The sequence below is a fragment of the Kryptolebias marmoratus genome, linkage group LG19 (assembly GCF_001649575.2).
Source record: "Kryptolebias marmoratus isolate JLee-2015 linkage group LG19, ASM164957v2, whole genome shotgun sequence".
Taxonomy (NCBI): domain Eukaryota; kingdom Metazoa; phylum Chordata; class Actinopteri; order Cyprinodontiformes; family Rivulidae; genus Kryptolebias; species Kryptolebias marmoratus.
Genome location: NC_051448.1, coordinates 11,804,583 through 11,820,679, shown reverse-complemented (window position 1 = coordinate 11,820,679; position 16,097 = coordinate 11,804,583). Strand labels below are relative to the sequence as shown.

At 38.3% G+C, this 16,097-nt stretch overlaps 1 protein-coding gene across 3 annotated transcripts in view; it reads right to left on the bottom strand.

Moving 5' to 3' along the window:
- The window catches only part of si:dkey-71h2.2 (low density lipoprotein receptor adapter protein 1), a 44,917-nt gene that overhangs the window by 12,758 nt on the left and 16,062 nt on the right, over positions 1-16,097 (bottom strand). For all 3 annotated transcript variants that reach the window (XM_025008371.2, XM_025008370.2, XM_017427369.3), the window contains exons 2-3: positions 10,664-10,806; positions 7,025-7,137 (exon numbers count right to left, since the gene is read on the bottom strand). In XM_025008371.2, coding sequence (XP_024864139.1) covers positions 7,025-7,137; positions 10,664-10,806 — 256 coding nt within the window. The remainder of the gene's footprint in view (positions 1-7,024; positions 7,138-10,663; positions 10,807-16,097) is intronic.

Sequence of the window (16,097 nt, the reverse complement as noted above, 5' to 3'; positions counted from 1 at the left end):
AAGAAAATGGATAGATGGATGTATGGAAGTGGATTAGGTGTTATAAAAACAGCTGCATGGATTTATAGTTATCCAAGCAAAGATCAGAAGGTTTTAGTTATAATGAGTGTGATGGCAACACATGCACAGAAACAAGACAACTTTTCCTTTTTTTAAGCACAAGAAAATTATAGTTTGCAGCATTTCCTCTGGCCTTCCTCTGAGATATAAACTTTGCAAATGAAGGGAGGGGGTCAGGTTTTAAACTTTTGTTTTAACTCACATTGCAATAAGATGCAGTCTCATCCCCTAACCTAGTCTGTAGAAACACTGACTAATGTTTCTCATCATAATTAACCTGACATGCAACAGCACACGTACCATGTGTGAATTTGTTTCTTTCCTATCATGTTTTATTGTATTGCACCACACAAAGGTTCCAGCATTATCTCCTCGTTTAACGCAGCTATCAGATATTTGGGTTATTTTTATCACTTAAAATCACTTCGTCAAATCCATCCATTGCTGCTGCTTTCCATCACACTGAAACATTGTTTTCTTCTCTTTTGGTGCTAATGATGGTGTGCAGTTCATGTTTAGGGATATAAATATAATTTTCTTCACTTTGATTTCTTACATTTTGGTTACAAACACTGACTGATGTTTCTATCCATCTTATCTTGTCTTATCTCAGCTTATCTGATTTCATGTGATCTGATCTTATCCTATCTTGTCTTATACGATCTCAGTTGATCTTATCTCATTTCATCTCATCCATCACATTATCTCTTTTTATTAAGCGCACTGCTTACCCCTTCCTTGTTCCATCTGTATGCTTCCTTTCTATTTTCTTTATACTCACCCAAGCATTGACAGGGAACAACCAAATAACCTCCAGAAATCTGGCCAGTAAAATAGCTTTGTGTTATATCTGTGATGTTTTTCTTTAAAAATTTAAAATATAAAACTGTTGAATGAATGGAAAAAAAATATATATTTTTTAAAACCAGGGATTACAGCAATTGCATGAGATCAGTAGGAAAAAAACTTTTTTTGTGGTTATACAATATATTGCTTCCGTTCAGCCATACAAAAATGTCCTATGCAGAGGAAATAAGTTTTACTTAAATATAAGGATTTATGCTGCCGAAAGAAGGTGAAAAGTCTCCAGTAACAAATTGATCTTCATTGTGACCATATCCCACTTGAGAGCTCATTTCCAGCAGTCACACTGGATTTCTCCTGCATCCAGTACATGCTTTTCAAAGAATTTTAGTTGTCAGCAAATTGTGTCACAGCCCTGTGTTTTTCCACGGGTTATTTGAAACCAAAGAAACCCGTTTCATCTCCCACAGGAGCTCCTGTTAGTTCACTGAGCCTCGCAGCCAGTAGATTTGCTTTGTCAGATTTTAATCAGAAGCCGTATTGATCTTGAGCGTCCACGCGTGTCCGAGGTTGTTACCTGGAACCGCAGCGTGCGTCATGTTTGGAGCTTTAAATAGATGTGGAAATGAGCCACAGCCAGCGACGCACTTGACCTTTGTCACTAAACGCGCACTTTACTTTTCCCAGCGCAAGGACAATTGGGTGCCTTTCCTCTCCATATGGCAGCTGTAAAGCCTAAAAAAAAAAACTAAAGTCAGAGTTTTTCCTGCAACGGGAAGGGTCTTTAAAGACATGACACCAGATGAATCAATTCTGCACTGGGTGGATCCCTGTATAATCTGCCATCATTACATTAACTTGTAAACTGGATGCGAAAGCGGATTTGTGGATGGCTGACACTCATTAGCAGCCCCGCTTCAAAGGGGAGGGGGGAGGGCGCGAGAAATGAAGTAATTTCTCAGATCAGCTAACAAGCATGAAATCAGCAGCGCTCACGTCTCCATCTCGGATTGTTTGCTGGCTTGCAACACTGATGCATGACCCACATAGCAATGCCCAGGACACACTGCTCTCCCCCACAGTCAAACTTATATTTGGGCTGTAAATGCATAAATGTGAGCAGAGAAAAAGCTGAGAGCTTTGACCTATTTAAGATCCCAAAACAAGCGGGACTCCACCAGAGTGATGCAGCTGCTTGATACAAACTCTGTGACGATTTTACTTCTGACATTTTCTCCAACCTCAAGTGACAATAATAATAATAATAATAATAATAAAAATAAATAAATAAAAGTGCAAGTCATTGTTTGCTTTATGTTTTGGCCTACAACACTAATGCAGTGCAGAAACATGATGGAAGGTTGAAACGGGAAGCTGGCACAAAATCTACAGACAAATAGCTCTTTCTAAGGAACTAAACGTCCATTGATTACCTTCTGAAAGTTTCATTAAAATCTGTCCAGTGGTTCAGGAGATATTTTGCTAACAGACAGGCTTGAATTCATTTGTTATCAGCAGTTTTAAACAAAGATCTCATGGGATCAGTTAAGTGCTCAGAGTATGTTTTGTGGATGGCTCTCAGCTACAAATTTGAGCTCAATATCTGTAATCCTAAATCAGCTGTAGACATTTTGGTGTTTTCAAAGGTCAATTGGCTGTGGCGGCCATATTGAATGAGGGTAACTTCCAAAGTTCAACTGTAGATGTGCATCCAGTTATTACTTTCTGAGAGTTTCAGCAAAATATGAGTCCAGTGGTTCAGGAGATATTTAGATAATTCTACAAACAAATGCAAAAACACGGGCCAAATATAAATATGTAACTGTAATTCTGCCAAAATATTGCCATTAATATTATACACTGGACCCTAAAGCCTTGAACTGATAGCATTTTGGTGTTTGTGTGCTAAAAAATAAAAACTAAAAAACTAAAAAAAAAAGTGGTACAAAATATTGTTAATAATAATTGTTCTGTTGAGCTGTAAGCAACATTACTTAGGGCTTATAAAATACTTCTTATTAGAGAAATCAAATAATAATAATTATTTTGTATTAAAGTTATAAAGTAGCATTCTTTCCAACTCTCTGGACAAGTCTTTATGATGCTTATTTCTCTTTTATTTCTTGCGATCTAAATAAAACAAAGATGTGAGTTTATATGATTGTGTTCGATGAGAACATTTTGGTCCCAAGGTGTGCCAAATTTTTTCCTTTGAAGGTACAAACGAGATTTAAAAATGCACCAGCTCGCAACAGTAAAGCATTTGCACCACACTGGGCTATACAGCGAGGAAACAAAACATATGTTCATGTGCAAAATGAGCAAATGGGTCAGTGCACATGCACTCCATGACTGATTAGCCAGCGTCCTAAATACTGTATATACATCAGAAAGAATGTGTGACATCAGCAATGAACTGTGCATGAAATAACCCAATCCCATTACTGCAGCTGGTTCCATGTTTTATTAGATAACTGAGAAAAGGGAAAATATAAATCAAAGGAATATGCATTTTAAAAGTCCTATTTTTGTTTAAAAATCCTTAAGTTTTCTCTATTAAGACCAATCAGTCAAAAATAAATATTTTAACAAGTGCCACTTATGGGATGACACACTGAACCTCATTCACAGCTGTGGCCTTCAGCTTGAAACAACAAAAAAAACGATAATTGACAGTATCACGCCGAGCTTGAACAACAGAGGCTGAGCTGTCAGGCTGCATCATTTCTCCGAAGGGCCCCTCCGGACTGTCAGCCTTTCATCTTCACTCCACGTACAGCACCGGTGCTTGTGAGGCAGACAGTGAATAATATTGGAAAATATTTAAATATTTACAGAGCAAAGCCTGAACAGAACTTCGTACATCAAAGCGTCAAACTTTCAGGATAAGCTGAATAAAAACGGGCCTGCTGTTTATTAAAAAAAAACAAGCAAAAATAATAACAAACTGCTATTTCTGTTCTACTTTAAGTGAAATATCTGTGTGAAAATGAAAAAGAAAAAACCTTTCCAGTGGAAAGGAATTTAGTAAACAAAGCTGTATTCCTAAAAAATAAATAATCATTGTCACAACATTAACAATGCATTTTTTCTGAATGTTTCTGAGCGCTGTCACATTCTGTAATCACACTTCATAGATCAGACACATTTTAACAGCGTGTCGGAGCAGCATGCATTATTAGCAGGTGGGCTGTCAGTCAGCATTTCACCTCCTTTTTCCCTGACCTGCGTGTTTTTGCTGATTGATATTCTGCTCGGTCACCATCATCCTCCCGTGAGAATCTGAATGATTAACACAAGTCCAGATGGAGGCCGGACACCCTCACAATGTGCCTCTCACTGCGAGGATCAGTGTCAGTGGGTTTAAAATTAAATATGTTTTCACAAGAGCCAGGAATACGAACAACTCTGTTAGAACTGTTAGTTCTCAAGATCTAGACTTAAGTCACATTTTTACAGTAAATGAAAGCTTCTTTAAAGCAGTCTGTACTAAAAAAAAAAAAAAAATCAATGCAGCCACTTGTCCAGGAGATCCAGAAAGTGGCTGCATCTTACCTGTTGTACATGGCTCTTTTGAGAAATACGTTTGAATTATGACCGGCCCTAACATCAACACCACAAACATTAACTTCATGAATAAAAACACTTTTACAGCCAATATTGTCGTTTGAATCCAGTGTTATTGTCCTCTTGTGGTCTAGCTCTCAGTCTAATTCTTGCTGACAGAAATACAGAAACACTGTAAGGCAAAACAGCTCATGTGGAAAAAAAAAAACAAAACAAAAGAATTAAGCTTAACACAATCTAAGTCTCTTGTGCAGCAAATCAGATGCACTGTTAAAATGTAACTGCAAAGGCTGTGAAATCAAAAGAGCACAGGTAAACCTAGATGCTGCTAATGGAAGCTGAAAATGCATTGTTCCTGGGTGGGTGTTTGGGTGTGGAAGGATGCAATGAGAGGGTCATGGGTGGGGTGGGGGGTCTTTCATATCCAGCGCCTTCCCTTGATGTCTTCTTTTAACTCCCCTGCTAAGCTTTCCCTGAGGGAAACAGCCCAGCTTATAGACAGAAGGAATGCACAATTAACTTTAAAAACACACAAATGTACGTACATACTGAATGTGTTTGTTGCACGCTCATAGATCCACCAATAAACTGAGGCATCTACCAACACAAACACACACAGAGTACATTCAAGTCATTTCCTCTTTAGATGCTACATACTTTTAAGCACACGCATGATTTGATCCTTTCTTATCTCTCCGCTTGTCTCCTTTCACCCTCCAATTGCCGTCTTCCCACAAACGGTTTATGTGCAAAAAAAAAAAAGAAAGAAAAAGAAAGGAGACTGGAGGGCTTCAGCGAGATGGGGGTGGGGTCTTATAATAGAGGATAAATCTATCCTCAGTTGGCCCAAGCGCCGTGTGTGGTCCTCTCCTTGCATCATGACTTTGGAGTGTCAGCAATGATTGGGAGCACGATTTCCAAAATGAGCAATTAGTTATCGGGTTTTTTGTAATCTCAGCAAGAAATAAAAAAGGAAGGGGGGAGTGGGGGTGGGGGGGGGGGTCTCTCTGAGTAATATAAAATGGAAGGAGAGAAGAGAACAATAAACAGAGAAAAGAAGGAGATTGGGGACAGAGCTGGTACCCCTGGTCTGTGGTCTGCTACCATTGATAAGGTGGATCAAAGAGGTTTTGGATCTATGCATCTTCACACACACACACACACACACACACACACAACAAATATATCTATTTACATGGACACGCATTCTCTGTCTTTGACATTTACACTAACCTTTAAAAAACAAGACCCAGTCTATTGGACAGAGCAACATTACACCGTATAAAATGTGCACAAATTCTTCATGAATTTGTTAGAAGGTGCTGAAATAGATGGGCTTACATTGACATGGGGTTATAGACTGTAACAGAGACTCTACAATGAATGACTACTGACCAGCCCTTACAGGTTCAACTTAACTAAGAGAAACAGTTTGTTTTATTTTGGATTTATAGATGTTGGTATGCATATGCCCTGTGTTTGGTGATATATACCGAATGTTTATGTAGGAGTATGTGTATTTATTGTTTTTACTTGTGCATTTTTTTGTATGATTTTTAGGAATTTTGTTCAACTTTTGACTTGCTATAATATATATAAAAATGAATTCCCATTTTATGTTAATGGACAATAAAGTCATCCACAACAGTTCTAGGGGGAAAAAAAGTTTAATCTAGAAAAAGGAGTCGGAGAGAGGAAACGAAAAGGTAAAATAAATCCACTTCTTTGCTTTAAAATTTCAACTGAACGATTAACAACAAAAGTAGATAAACTGGATCAGATACATGCCACCACTTTTGATTCAGAATTGTCAGAATAAAATATACCTGAAAACAATTTACACATGATATATTTTCCAGCTGGTGTGACAGGCTCTGCATCCCAGATAAAAGGATGTGGGTGAAATAATATACTGTGGATTACCTTCCCTCTGCTAAGGAGGTAGTGTGATTAATATAGTTTGATTATTAGAATAATAACTCAAAACATTACGGACTAATTTATATAAAAGACTTTAAAAACTGTGCCACTTTAGAAGAATATTTTCTCTCTATCTGGATGTGGACGTGGAGTTTTGCATCAATGGAGGTATACAATTTGGATTGCTCTTGATGTATTTTAACTGCCTCTCAAGGTAATTGCTTCAATAAATAAAAATGCATATAATGCTGTCCATTATGGATTTTCTCCCCCACAATTAAGCTTTGTCCTAAGTAATTTAGTCTTAATGGATTTTATATTGTCTTTCGTTCTAAGGCTGGAAATGTTGCATGAAGCAAATCTGACATCTTGAATTCTGGTGGGAGAATGAAGTTTAGGATCTTGAATTTTAATAAGAAAGATTTTTTTTTTTTTATTTCACATATCACTAAATCCGAACAGCAACCATCTGCACCACATTCAATCAGGAGTAACAAAGAAATCTAAAGAGTTGAGACTCAGGTAGTGATTCTGCTGTCAAGAATCGTTCAGACTCACAAGAAAGAATGAGCTGAGTCACTCGGTCTTTGCTGCTAGTATACGCTAGGTTCTACATGAAAGCTGAAAAGTAAAATTTCTTAAAAGAACTGGCATGCATAGAGTTGAAACGTACCTGTATATGGAGACATTCTCTATTAGATCTGCAGTCTCTGTGTCTGTGATGATAATGCCTTTTGGTGACACCGTCAGCGTTACTTTCCGAAACTTCTTCGCACCGGCTCTGGCCTGTAGATAAGAAATACATTCTTTTTTTAAAAAAAACTCACACAAATTAAAATCAGAGGGAGAAAAATTTGCCTCAGGTACACACACAGAGCCAGCCTGCCAGACTGACATGAATATAAAAATGATATTACTTCTGAGTGAACAACCAAAAACACCTCAGCTCTGACAATGCACCGCTGAGCAAAATCATACAGCTTGCTTTGTCCCAGAAATGTACTATGGAATTTATAAAAAGACGATAGAACTGGGGGAGGAATGCTGCAATGTGTAACCCACAATGAGCGCTCGAGGTCGGGCTGGCAGCCACCGACTCCCCCTGCTGCTTTGCACCATCTGGAGTTTTAGCAAATTTAGCTGTAGTGCTGAGCTTGTGGTCTTTGATAGTGCCTGTTGACAATGACAGTGACGTCTTTACTATGCAGTTCAATTGTGAGTGAGAGGAACTGTGAAAGAACCAAAATGAGAGAAATGAACCAAAAAAGAGAAATAATCCAGATACTTAGTGTTTTACGAAAATTAATCTGAGTGGGAACTCTTATATTTTCGTAAGTGGTGATATAAAGGCCTGTGATGCAGAGGCATTGTTACTTAAGCAAACTAGGACTTCTGAAGGACAAAAAAATGATGTCAGGGTTGGCTGTAGGGACCAAAAGTCTCTTGAGACGGTGATAATGAAAAGTAGATTCTGCTTAAGCCTTAAAAATGTTCAATATGGGAAAAACTGCACTGATAAGAAAGGGAAAAGGGTGCCGTAACAGACTGTAGGACTGTGGCTCAGTCAGAAGCAGCTACAATTTCTGCTGTCATGTTACTAGTGTCATGCCACCAGGCAAAACCCAATCTGTCAGCTTGAGATATGCCAAGTTCAGCTTTCTTCTACATGTTTGGTCCCTCTGCCTTGTGTTATCAAGTCTGACTGAAGCATGTCGCAGATGGAAAAGTCACAAATGCGTTCAGTTCTCCCCGTTTGGGTTGACTGGTTTCCAAGGGAACATACAAAGACAAAAAGTTTCTTTTTTTGTCTTGGTGGAAATCAACTGCATTTTAATCCTGCCATTAGGTTCGGTACAGGCTTCAATTGAGAAGTGGGGGGGTTTTGATTAGATGTCTGTTCCAGGTGGTTCTTTTGGAAAAGGAAGCCTTCAACAGCATAGAACCGTGGTGTCAAATGAATATGCATGGGAATCTGAAAAGGAACAGGTACAAAAAAGAGAACGTATAGGTTTGTCACGCATAAATCATGCAAATAACCGGGGTCTTCAGATGTCTGCAAATTGACTGGATTAAATGAATGAATAGGTTTGCAGTTTCACAACCAGCCCTTTGAAAACTGACAGCATTTGAAATTGGTAAGAGCAGGTATGCTCAGGAATTCCCTGTGTAGTTCTGTGTTGCTGAGTAGCATCACATCAGTTCTTTGAAAGCTGCACTTTTATTATACAGAATAATAATAAAAAAACTAACATCTAACCCTAACACCTGACTTCCAGTTCACTCTGTAGTTTATGGTCTTCAAACAATATAAAGCTCTATAACAAATTCAGAGACCTCTGCAAAATTATTTGTTTTTCTGATTTCCTCTTATTTTACTTTTTTTAAAGTATCTGTCTAAGTCATTTTTATTTTATTCTATAATCTTCTGACAACATTTCTTCCAAATTTCAAATATAAATATTATTTAGAGCATTTATTTGCAGAATATGACAAATGGTCAGGATAACAGAAAACATTGAGTGTTTTCAGGATTTAAATAATGCCAAAAAACAAGAATGTATTTAATTTTAGACATCATGATAGTAATGTTTTAACTTGGGAAGAGATCAGAAATCAACATTTGGTGCACTAACCCTGATTTTTAACCACAGCTTTCATGCTTCTTGACATGCTCTCCACCAGTCTTTGGTGACCTTTTGCTACTGCTGAAGCAAAACAGTTCAGAGGTCACATTCCAGATGTTTTCAGTGGGGTTCAGGTCCGGAGATTGGGCTGCCCATGAGAGGGTCCTTATCTAATGGTCCTTCATTCACACCTGAACCCCACTGAAAACCTGGTGCTCTGACAATAAAGCCAGCATTGAACCATTCTTTTCCTCACTCAAACTTGTCTTTTTAACTCTTTTAGGCATCATCAATAGTTACTATGTCAGTAAATTTTGGACGTTCATTTTAGATGCTAATGGTGCATTTGAGTGTTTACCAGCTGAGTGTGACGCTACTGAAATGAGAGTTGGAAAAAATACGTAGGTGGAATGCTTCCTCTGAGTCAGGAGTGAATCTTTGCCTCAACCTGAAGAGTTCAAGTATCTAGGAGTCTTGCTCATGAGTGATGGTGGGAGGGAGAGGGAGATGGATTGATGGATTGGGGCCTTGTCTGTAGTACTGAAGGAGTTGATCCTGTCCGTTGTGTTGAAGAAGGAGCTGAGACAAAAGGCACAACTCTCCATTTACTGGTCCAACTACTGTCCAACCCTCATCTATGGCCATGTGATATGGATTATAACAAGAAGAAAACAAGATAAACTGAAAACTGGATAAAAATGTCTAAATATGTTCACTTCATAAACATAAATTATTCCTAATCAATACCTAGAAAAAGACCTAAACCTGAGTATTTAACCACAAACCTTGAAGAAGATACCAGTTAGGTTCAAATTTGAAGTAATAGTGTGAAGCTATAGTCTGAAAAACTTAAGTTTGTTCATAAAAAAGCTACCAAAAAAAAAAAAGAGTTAAACTTTAGCTCAGAGTGCTGACATGTAAAGGAGGGCTGCTATTAGATAATCTTCCTCATGTCTCTGTGCGTAGGTTTGTGCACTGAGCTGCTGCTCCTCATTTAACTTCTCAAATGACGAGGACAGAAGAGTCCAATCAGAATATCAGCATAAAAAACATCACAGCTCTGCTTATTAAATCAGTTTGAAGGTAAACAGATGTTTGTGAGGAACATTTTAATTATATTTCTCTAGAAATGACTCAGAAGTTTGTCCTGCAAGACAGACTGAAAGAGACTCATTCATTAATATAAATTGGCTGAATATGATATGCAGATTAGGTTTGCTAAAAATCAACTACTGTGGTTATATTCAGACACATTTCATATCAATTCGGCGGTGGAGGGGGGGGGGATTGGGTGGTTACAGCTTTTTCGTGAACTCGCTCATAAATTTTACAATATCATCACATTAAATATTACCAACAATTCTGAACATTTTTTAATAATTTCTAAGGTAGTTCCAACTCATTCCCAACAAGACATCAACTGTGGCTTTAGATGCAATTCCTTTTAAAATTACTGCTTTTGTTTTTTTATCTCTGGCTGAGACGGGGCCTAACAAAGTGATTCAGATATCACAATGTGAGGAAAGGAAAACACTTCCACCTGGGAATGTGGGAAAAAAAAATATGAGTGCTATTGACATTTCACATTGCTAATGATGATGCTTATCTTGCTAGCAAAATTATTCTTACAACATTATTTTCTAACATAACACATCACGCAATTAATGGAGACAGGAGAGGAGACTCACCGTGGCAACGATTCTGTGAATAGCAGCCGACGCCATGTCCTCTCCTTTCGGCTGGCCCACCAGAGTCATACCCAGATACTTCACATTGAACACCATCCCCTCCAGCAACGTCTCCTTGGTGTCCGTCCAGTTCTCCGGCAGCTCTGATTGGACAAAATGACACATTACAAACAAAGAAATATGGGTTTTGATACAACTTAAGGGCATATAACCCAAATTATTAGCAAAACAAATTTCACACAAATAAAGCCAATAATAAACAGGCATGTTTTTAGCAATCAAATGCATTAGGTATACACAAATGAAATAAGGTAAACATTTCAGGTTGACAGCTTCTATATCTAATATACCCACTTTATGGGGAGAAAGTTAGAATTTCTGTGGCCATGTGGGGAAAATGATATGACTCTCAGCCAAGAATTGTTGCACAAGCTGAAAAACAGCCCAGTATTGATAAAGTGTACAGAATGACTGCTATAGCTTGTGATTTCAAACAAGTAGTCCCACAGTACTGTCTAAGGTAGTGTTGGGGAGTAGCACCCATGCAGGGGGCTGAAAATATCTCTCAGCGACACCTGGACACCCTGCAGATGGGCAGGACGGGGAAAAGAACAAACAAAGCTGTACAACACTACAGTCCAAGACGAGTGATACAGAATCCTTTAATCTGCAGCAGTCTGTATCATTGTTTTTGTTTTGTTTAAATATGTCATAACGACAACAAAAACCTTACTGTGGTCAATTAAAAAATAATAAAGTCAAAGTAAATTATTAGCTAAATTCCTGGTCACATCACTCAAAATGTCCAACATCATAATGGCTGAAGCTGGCACCATTTTCTCCCCATGGTTTGAGCCATCTGTCACTGGCAGACCCCAACCAGCTGCGAAGGCGAGCAGCAGCCCCACTGCGCTCCGTCTAACAACTCCGAATCGTTAACTAATCTTCCATCACACTGCGGAGACCATTTGGAAACCAGAACGCAAATTTGGCGTGATTAAATGTGAATGCTTAGGGTAGCCGGTGAACGGCATCATTGTTCATCAGGTCATTTAGCTGCAGTGAAGGATAGCTGCACATTAATGGATGTCTTCTATTTTGACACACACACACACACAAAAGCTATGCATTTAAATGAAATGTGTGCACTGTCGTCTATTTGCTTTTCCTTACTCCCCGTAGGTCTGAGTTCAACCTCAAGGGCAACAAACCAAAGATATGAATAAATTACCAGTAATAATAAAAAGCTATAACAATAATAAAACACATAAAAACACACAAACATAACAGAATTAAAGATAAACTGAAAAACTAGTGTCAGTCGAAGAAGTAGGTTTAAATAATTGGCATGGTATTGTTAGTTTCTCTGGAAAAAGAGTGCTTTTGATATCGTTAAGCTACACTAGAGCATGTTTGGCGAAAAAATGTCTGCCCATACTTGAAAGTATATGATGAAGGTGTCTTTTCCTGTGTGTGTGAACAATGTTGTGACTGATGTTAGAAAGATGTCTGAACAAGGATAAGTTTCTATGAAAATAGGAGATCCATTGTGACTCATGTCAAACAGTTAATTGTTGATCTGTACAGGAATTCTCCTAGCTGTCAATCTCTGAAACCCTCGTTTGATTGTAAGATAAAAATCCTACTTTAATGGCGACAACAAAAGGAGTCCAGGCATAGGGAATAATAGAAACAATTAGATGCAGGTCATAAAATGACAACATCTATGGTTCCAATCACCAAACTGCTGAACAATTATTTAAAGATTAGGCATTTATTTCTTATGTAAAAAAAAAAAAAAAAAAAGGTACATTGCTAAATAATATTTTCAGTCAATCTACCAAAGTTCCTATTCGTCGGTTCAGAGAGTTTGAATATGAAGATTGATAAACACAGCAGCTGTCCCGGTCAAAACACTTACAGCGTTTTTTTTTTAGATTCTGCAAAAAGTCCAAAGTGCTACAGTCCATGTTGTGTCTTCACAAGGCAACACAGATGAATTATTAAACAGCTTTATGTTGATGCTGCAGGGTTTCCAGTATATCATCCCTCCCCCAAAGAGGAGCCCTTAAATTTTTAATAAATCCTGTGCGAGTCCACGGAGGAGCGGGGACTGATAAGAGTGACAGGAGGAAGCGGAGGGTAGCTAATTGGATTTTAACATGTTGAAGGAAATCCTCAAGGAAGAATACACTTCTGCTAAGGCCGGTATGTGTTTACATGCAGCACACCCATGAGCTCTGTACATGCTGCATAAGTGTGTACTGGTGAGCTTGTGTTCATCAAGGTGATTTAATTAAACACACACACACAAAAAACAAGATTAGGGAGGAGGTCGGGCTTTTGGTGGAGCACTGGTGATATTTCCATCTCTAATACGATGGTGCAAATTCAACGCCCTGCATATTGCAGCAAGAACACTGATTATATTATGCTCACACACCAAAACCTCACAGTTGGGTCACACTTTAGAAATTAATGGATTACACACAGGGCTGGCTGATGACATTTGGTTGCACGGAGCCTCAAGTGTATTCACATAAAAGTTATAGCACCACTTCCGCGAGATGAAACATCATGTTGAATGAACCACCGACGAGTGCGGCGTTTCATAATAACCGATCTGACTCGGGGATGTGCAGCGGTATAATAGGCACCATGTGCCGTGCCCGCCTGCAGCCACACGCAGCTGTTTCTTTGAGCTCCGCACCAAGTGATTTCCTTTGCACTGGGAAGACAAGAACTGTACCCGGGTGAATTCTGCTTTGGCTGAACCCCTCCGCTGATGGTTAATTAATAACGCAAACAGCAGCACACAGATATACACACAGGAATAATAGAGAATAAAAGAGCATCTGCATAGGCAAGCAAAAAAGGGGGAAGACACAAAATGTCCTGGAGTTAAATACAAAAACTGTTTGAACAAGTGAGTGTTCCTGGATCAAAATAACAAAAGGATCTTATCCCCCTTATTTTGCTACAGGTCATTAAAGGAACAGTTTAGATGTTTGGGTTATGTGGAAAGGCTATGAACAATTAATGTCTTATTTGTTGTAGATAGCTTGTTGAACAGCCTCAGTTTTGAGAAACAGAGTTTAATTCTGACCGTACTGATGAGCTGATGGTTAGTTTTAGCAAGGCCAAGACCAAAGTGGATTAATTCCACCTTAAAGCAACTCCAATCTCGAAAAAATTATAACAGTTTATGTAAAAAAAAAAAAGTATATATATATATATATATATATATATAAACCTTTTCACCACTATTAATTTTGTGGCTTACAGAAATTTTTGATGTCCCTGCTGAAAGTGCCCCAGGCTACAGCTAATTGCTGCTGCCTGTATTTGCAGCTGCAAATACCCGTAGAATTCTATGTAAATGATTGCGTAATCCAAAACCAACATGTTTACATGTTTATAAAAATAGCATTCGCAAGAACCACCTGAAATTTTTAAAGCTGAAGTCGTGCAAGGATGCCAGAAATCCACTTTGGTCTTAGCCCCGCTCAGACTAGCCATTAGCTCTTCAATCCAGTCAGACTTAAACTCCTGTTGGATTCCATTTGTAACCAGAAGTCAGAATTTCCAAGTTCCTTGTTGGAAAAAAAAATCATCAGAAACTGAAAGAAATATGCCTGACTTGTGCTTGAAAAGCTGTGATAGCTGCAGTTAAAAAAAAACTTTTCTTTCACTCTTATCAGTTCATAACATAGTAATCTAGTCACATATAGTACTTTAACCACTATGAGTGAATATGTTGCTACAATATTTGAATGTGCAGAAATCCATTGTTACTGAGTTGTATTCCTAATGGTAGTTAGCCTGATCAATTAACAAATCCTACTGTTTTTTTGCAACTGGAACAATATGGCTAAGTCAGGTAAATGGAACGCAGCATCTATTTCTCTAAACTGAGGTCATTCAAAGAGATTTGTACCACAGGTAAGATATTAACTGTTGATAAGACTTCCACAAAAACCCACTTTAAAAGATTTGCACTGTTTCTTTAAGTAGGACAGGTTTCAATTGAATAATTGGGCACAGCATCATGGTTTTAGAGAGGAGGAGAGATTCACATAGACCTGAGTGACACCCCCATCCTCCACATCCTCCTCGATATAATCCCCTTCCCTCACTGTTTCACTCATTTGGTGAAACTTTGAATCTGGGACGCCACCTTGACAGGGAAAATAGGCCGCACATTCAGGGAAGCTAGGATAGTGTGGGTGGCTGGGAGGTGGTGGGGTGAAACTGGTTTCCTGAATCTGCCTGGAGGGGAGACCAAGTACAGCTAAGTCTTTCTGTTCAAGCTCTGGCTCTTCTTACTGCTTTCTGAAATCCATCCCTTAAACTACCTTTCACCTTCTGCAGCTTCACTTCCCTTGGCTCAGACAAATTACATTCAGGATCCATACTTTTATATGTCTTATGGTGACTGAAAACCTAACAACTAAAAACATTAAAAACCGTGATTATTTCTATATGGTCATTCAAGGCCTATTTTTAATACTATTACCAAAGACTATTTCCACTTGTAGAAAATATGCATTTAGAAACCCAAATTGTTTTCAGGTTTTCACAGTTTTTTTTATCTGCATAAAAAATAATTTAGGTTTCTGAAAGCAGAATAGGATGTTTACATGTGCAACCCACCATCAGAATATTACAAAAAAACTACACCTAGGGTGTCATTGCACCTATAAACACACTCAGTGGCTAAGAATGAATCACTGAAACAAACAGCCAATGTTGCTAGGCAACCACAGGCTCCATCACTGACAACCCATCAGGGGCAGGGAGGTGGAACCTGCAAATTGCATTACTGAACACCTTGGCTGGGCTTCAAGAGAGAAGTGTACAAACAACATGAAGTGTTCCCCAAACACTCGGCTGAAAGTGGTTCACAACAATTTATCAGGGAAACGGAACAAAATCCTGTTTTCAAAACTGGTTTCAAAACGTATTATCAAGACCTTACTGTTCAATCTGACGAGACAAAAGTGTGAGAGCAGAACAAAAGGGTTGAGAATCTGTAACTGTGGTTGAGATTTCATTTTAAAAGCATGCTGAAGTTGAATAAATGAACAATTTCTCATTATAATACAGGATACTAATCTCTGTTCTCATCCCTGATCATCTGTAAATTATATTCCTAGTTCATTTATTTGTCTTTGGTCTACAAGACTAAATAAAAATTCTGAAATTAATGGGCATGTGTTTGTTGTGCATTTCTTAATTCTTGGGACCCCATAATCCAAACATGGATACAATCATGTGAAACGAAAAGCAAAGAATCTTTGTGAGCTGCAAACACAAATTCAAAAAAAGTTAAAAAACAAAAACAACCGGACTTCTATTCTGTAGCTGAAGACGTTTCGCTTCTCATCCGAGGAGCTTTCTCAATTCAGAAATAGAGAGTGTGGAGTTGAGCTTT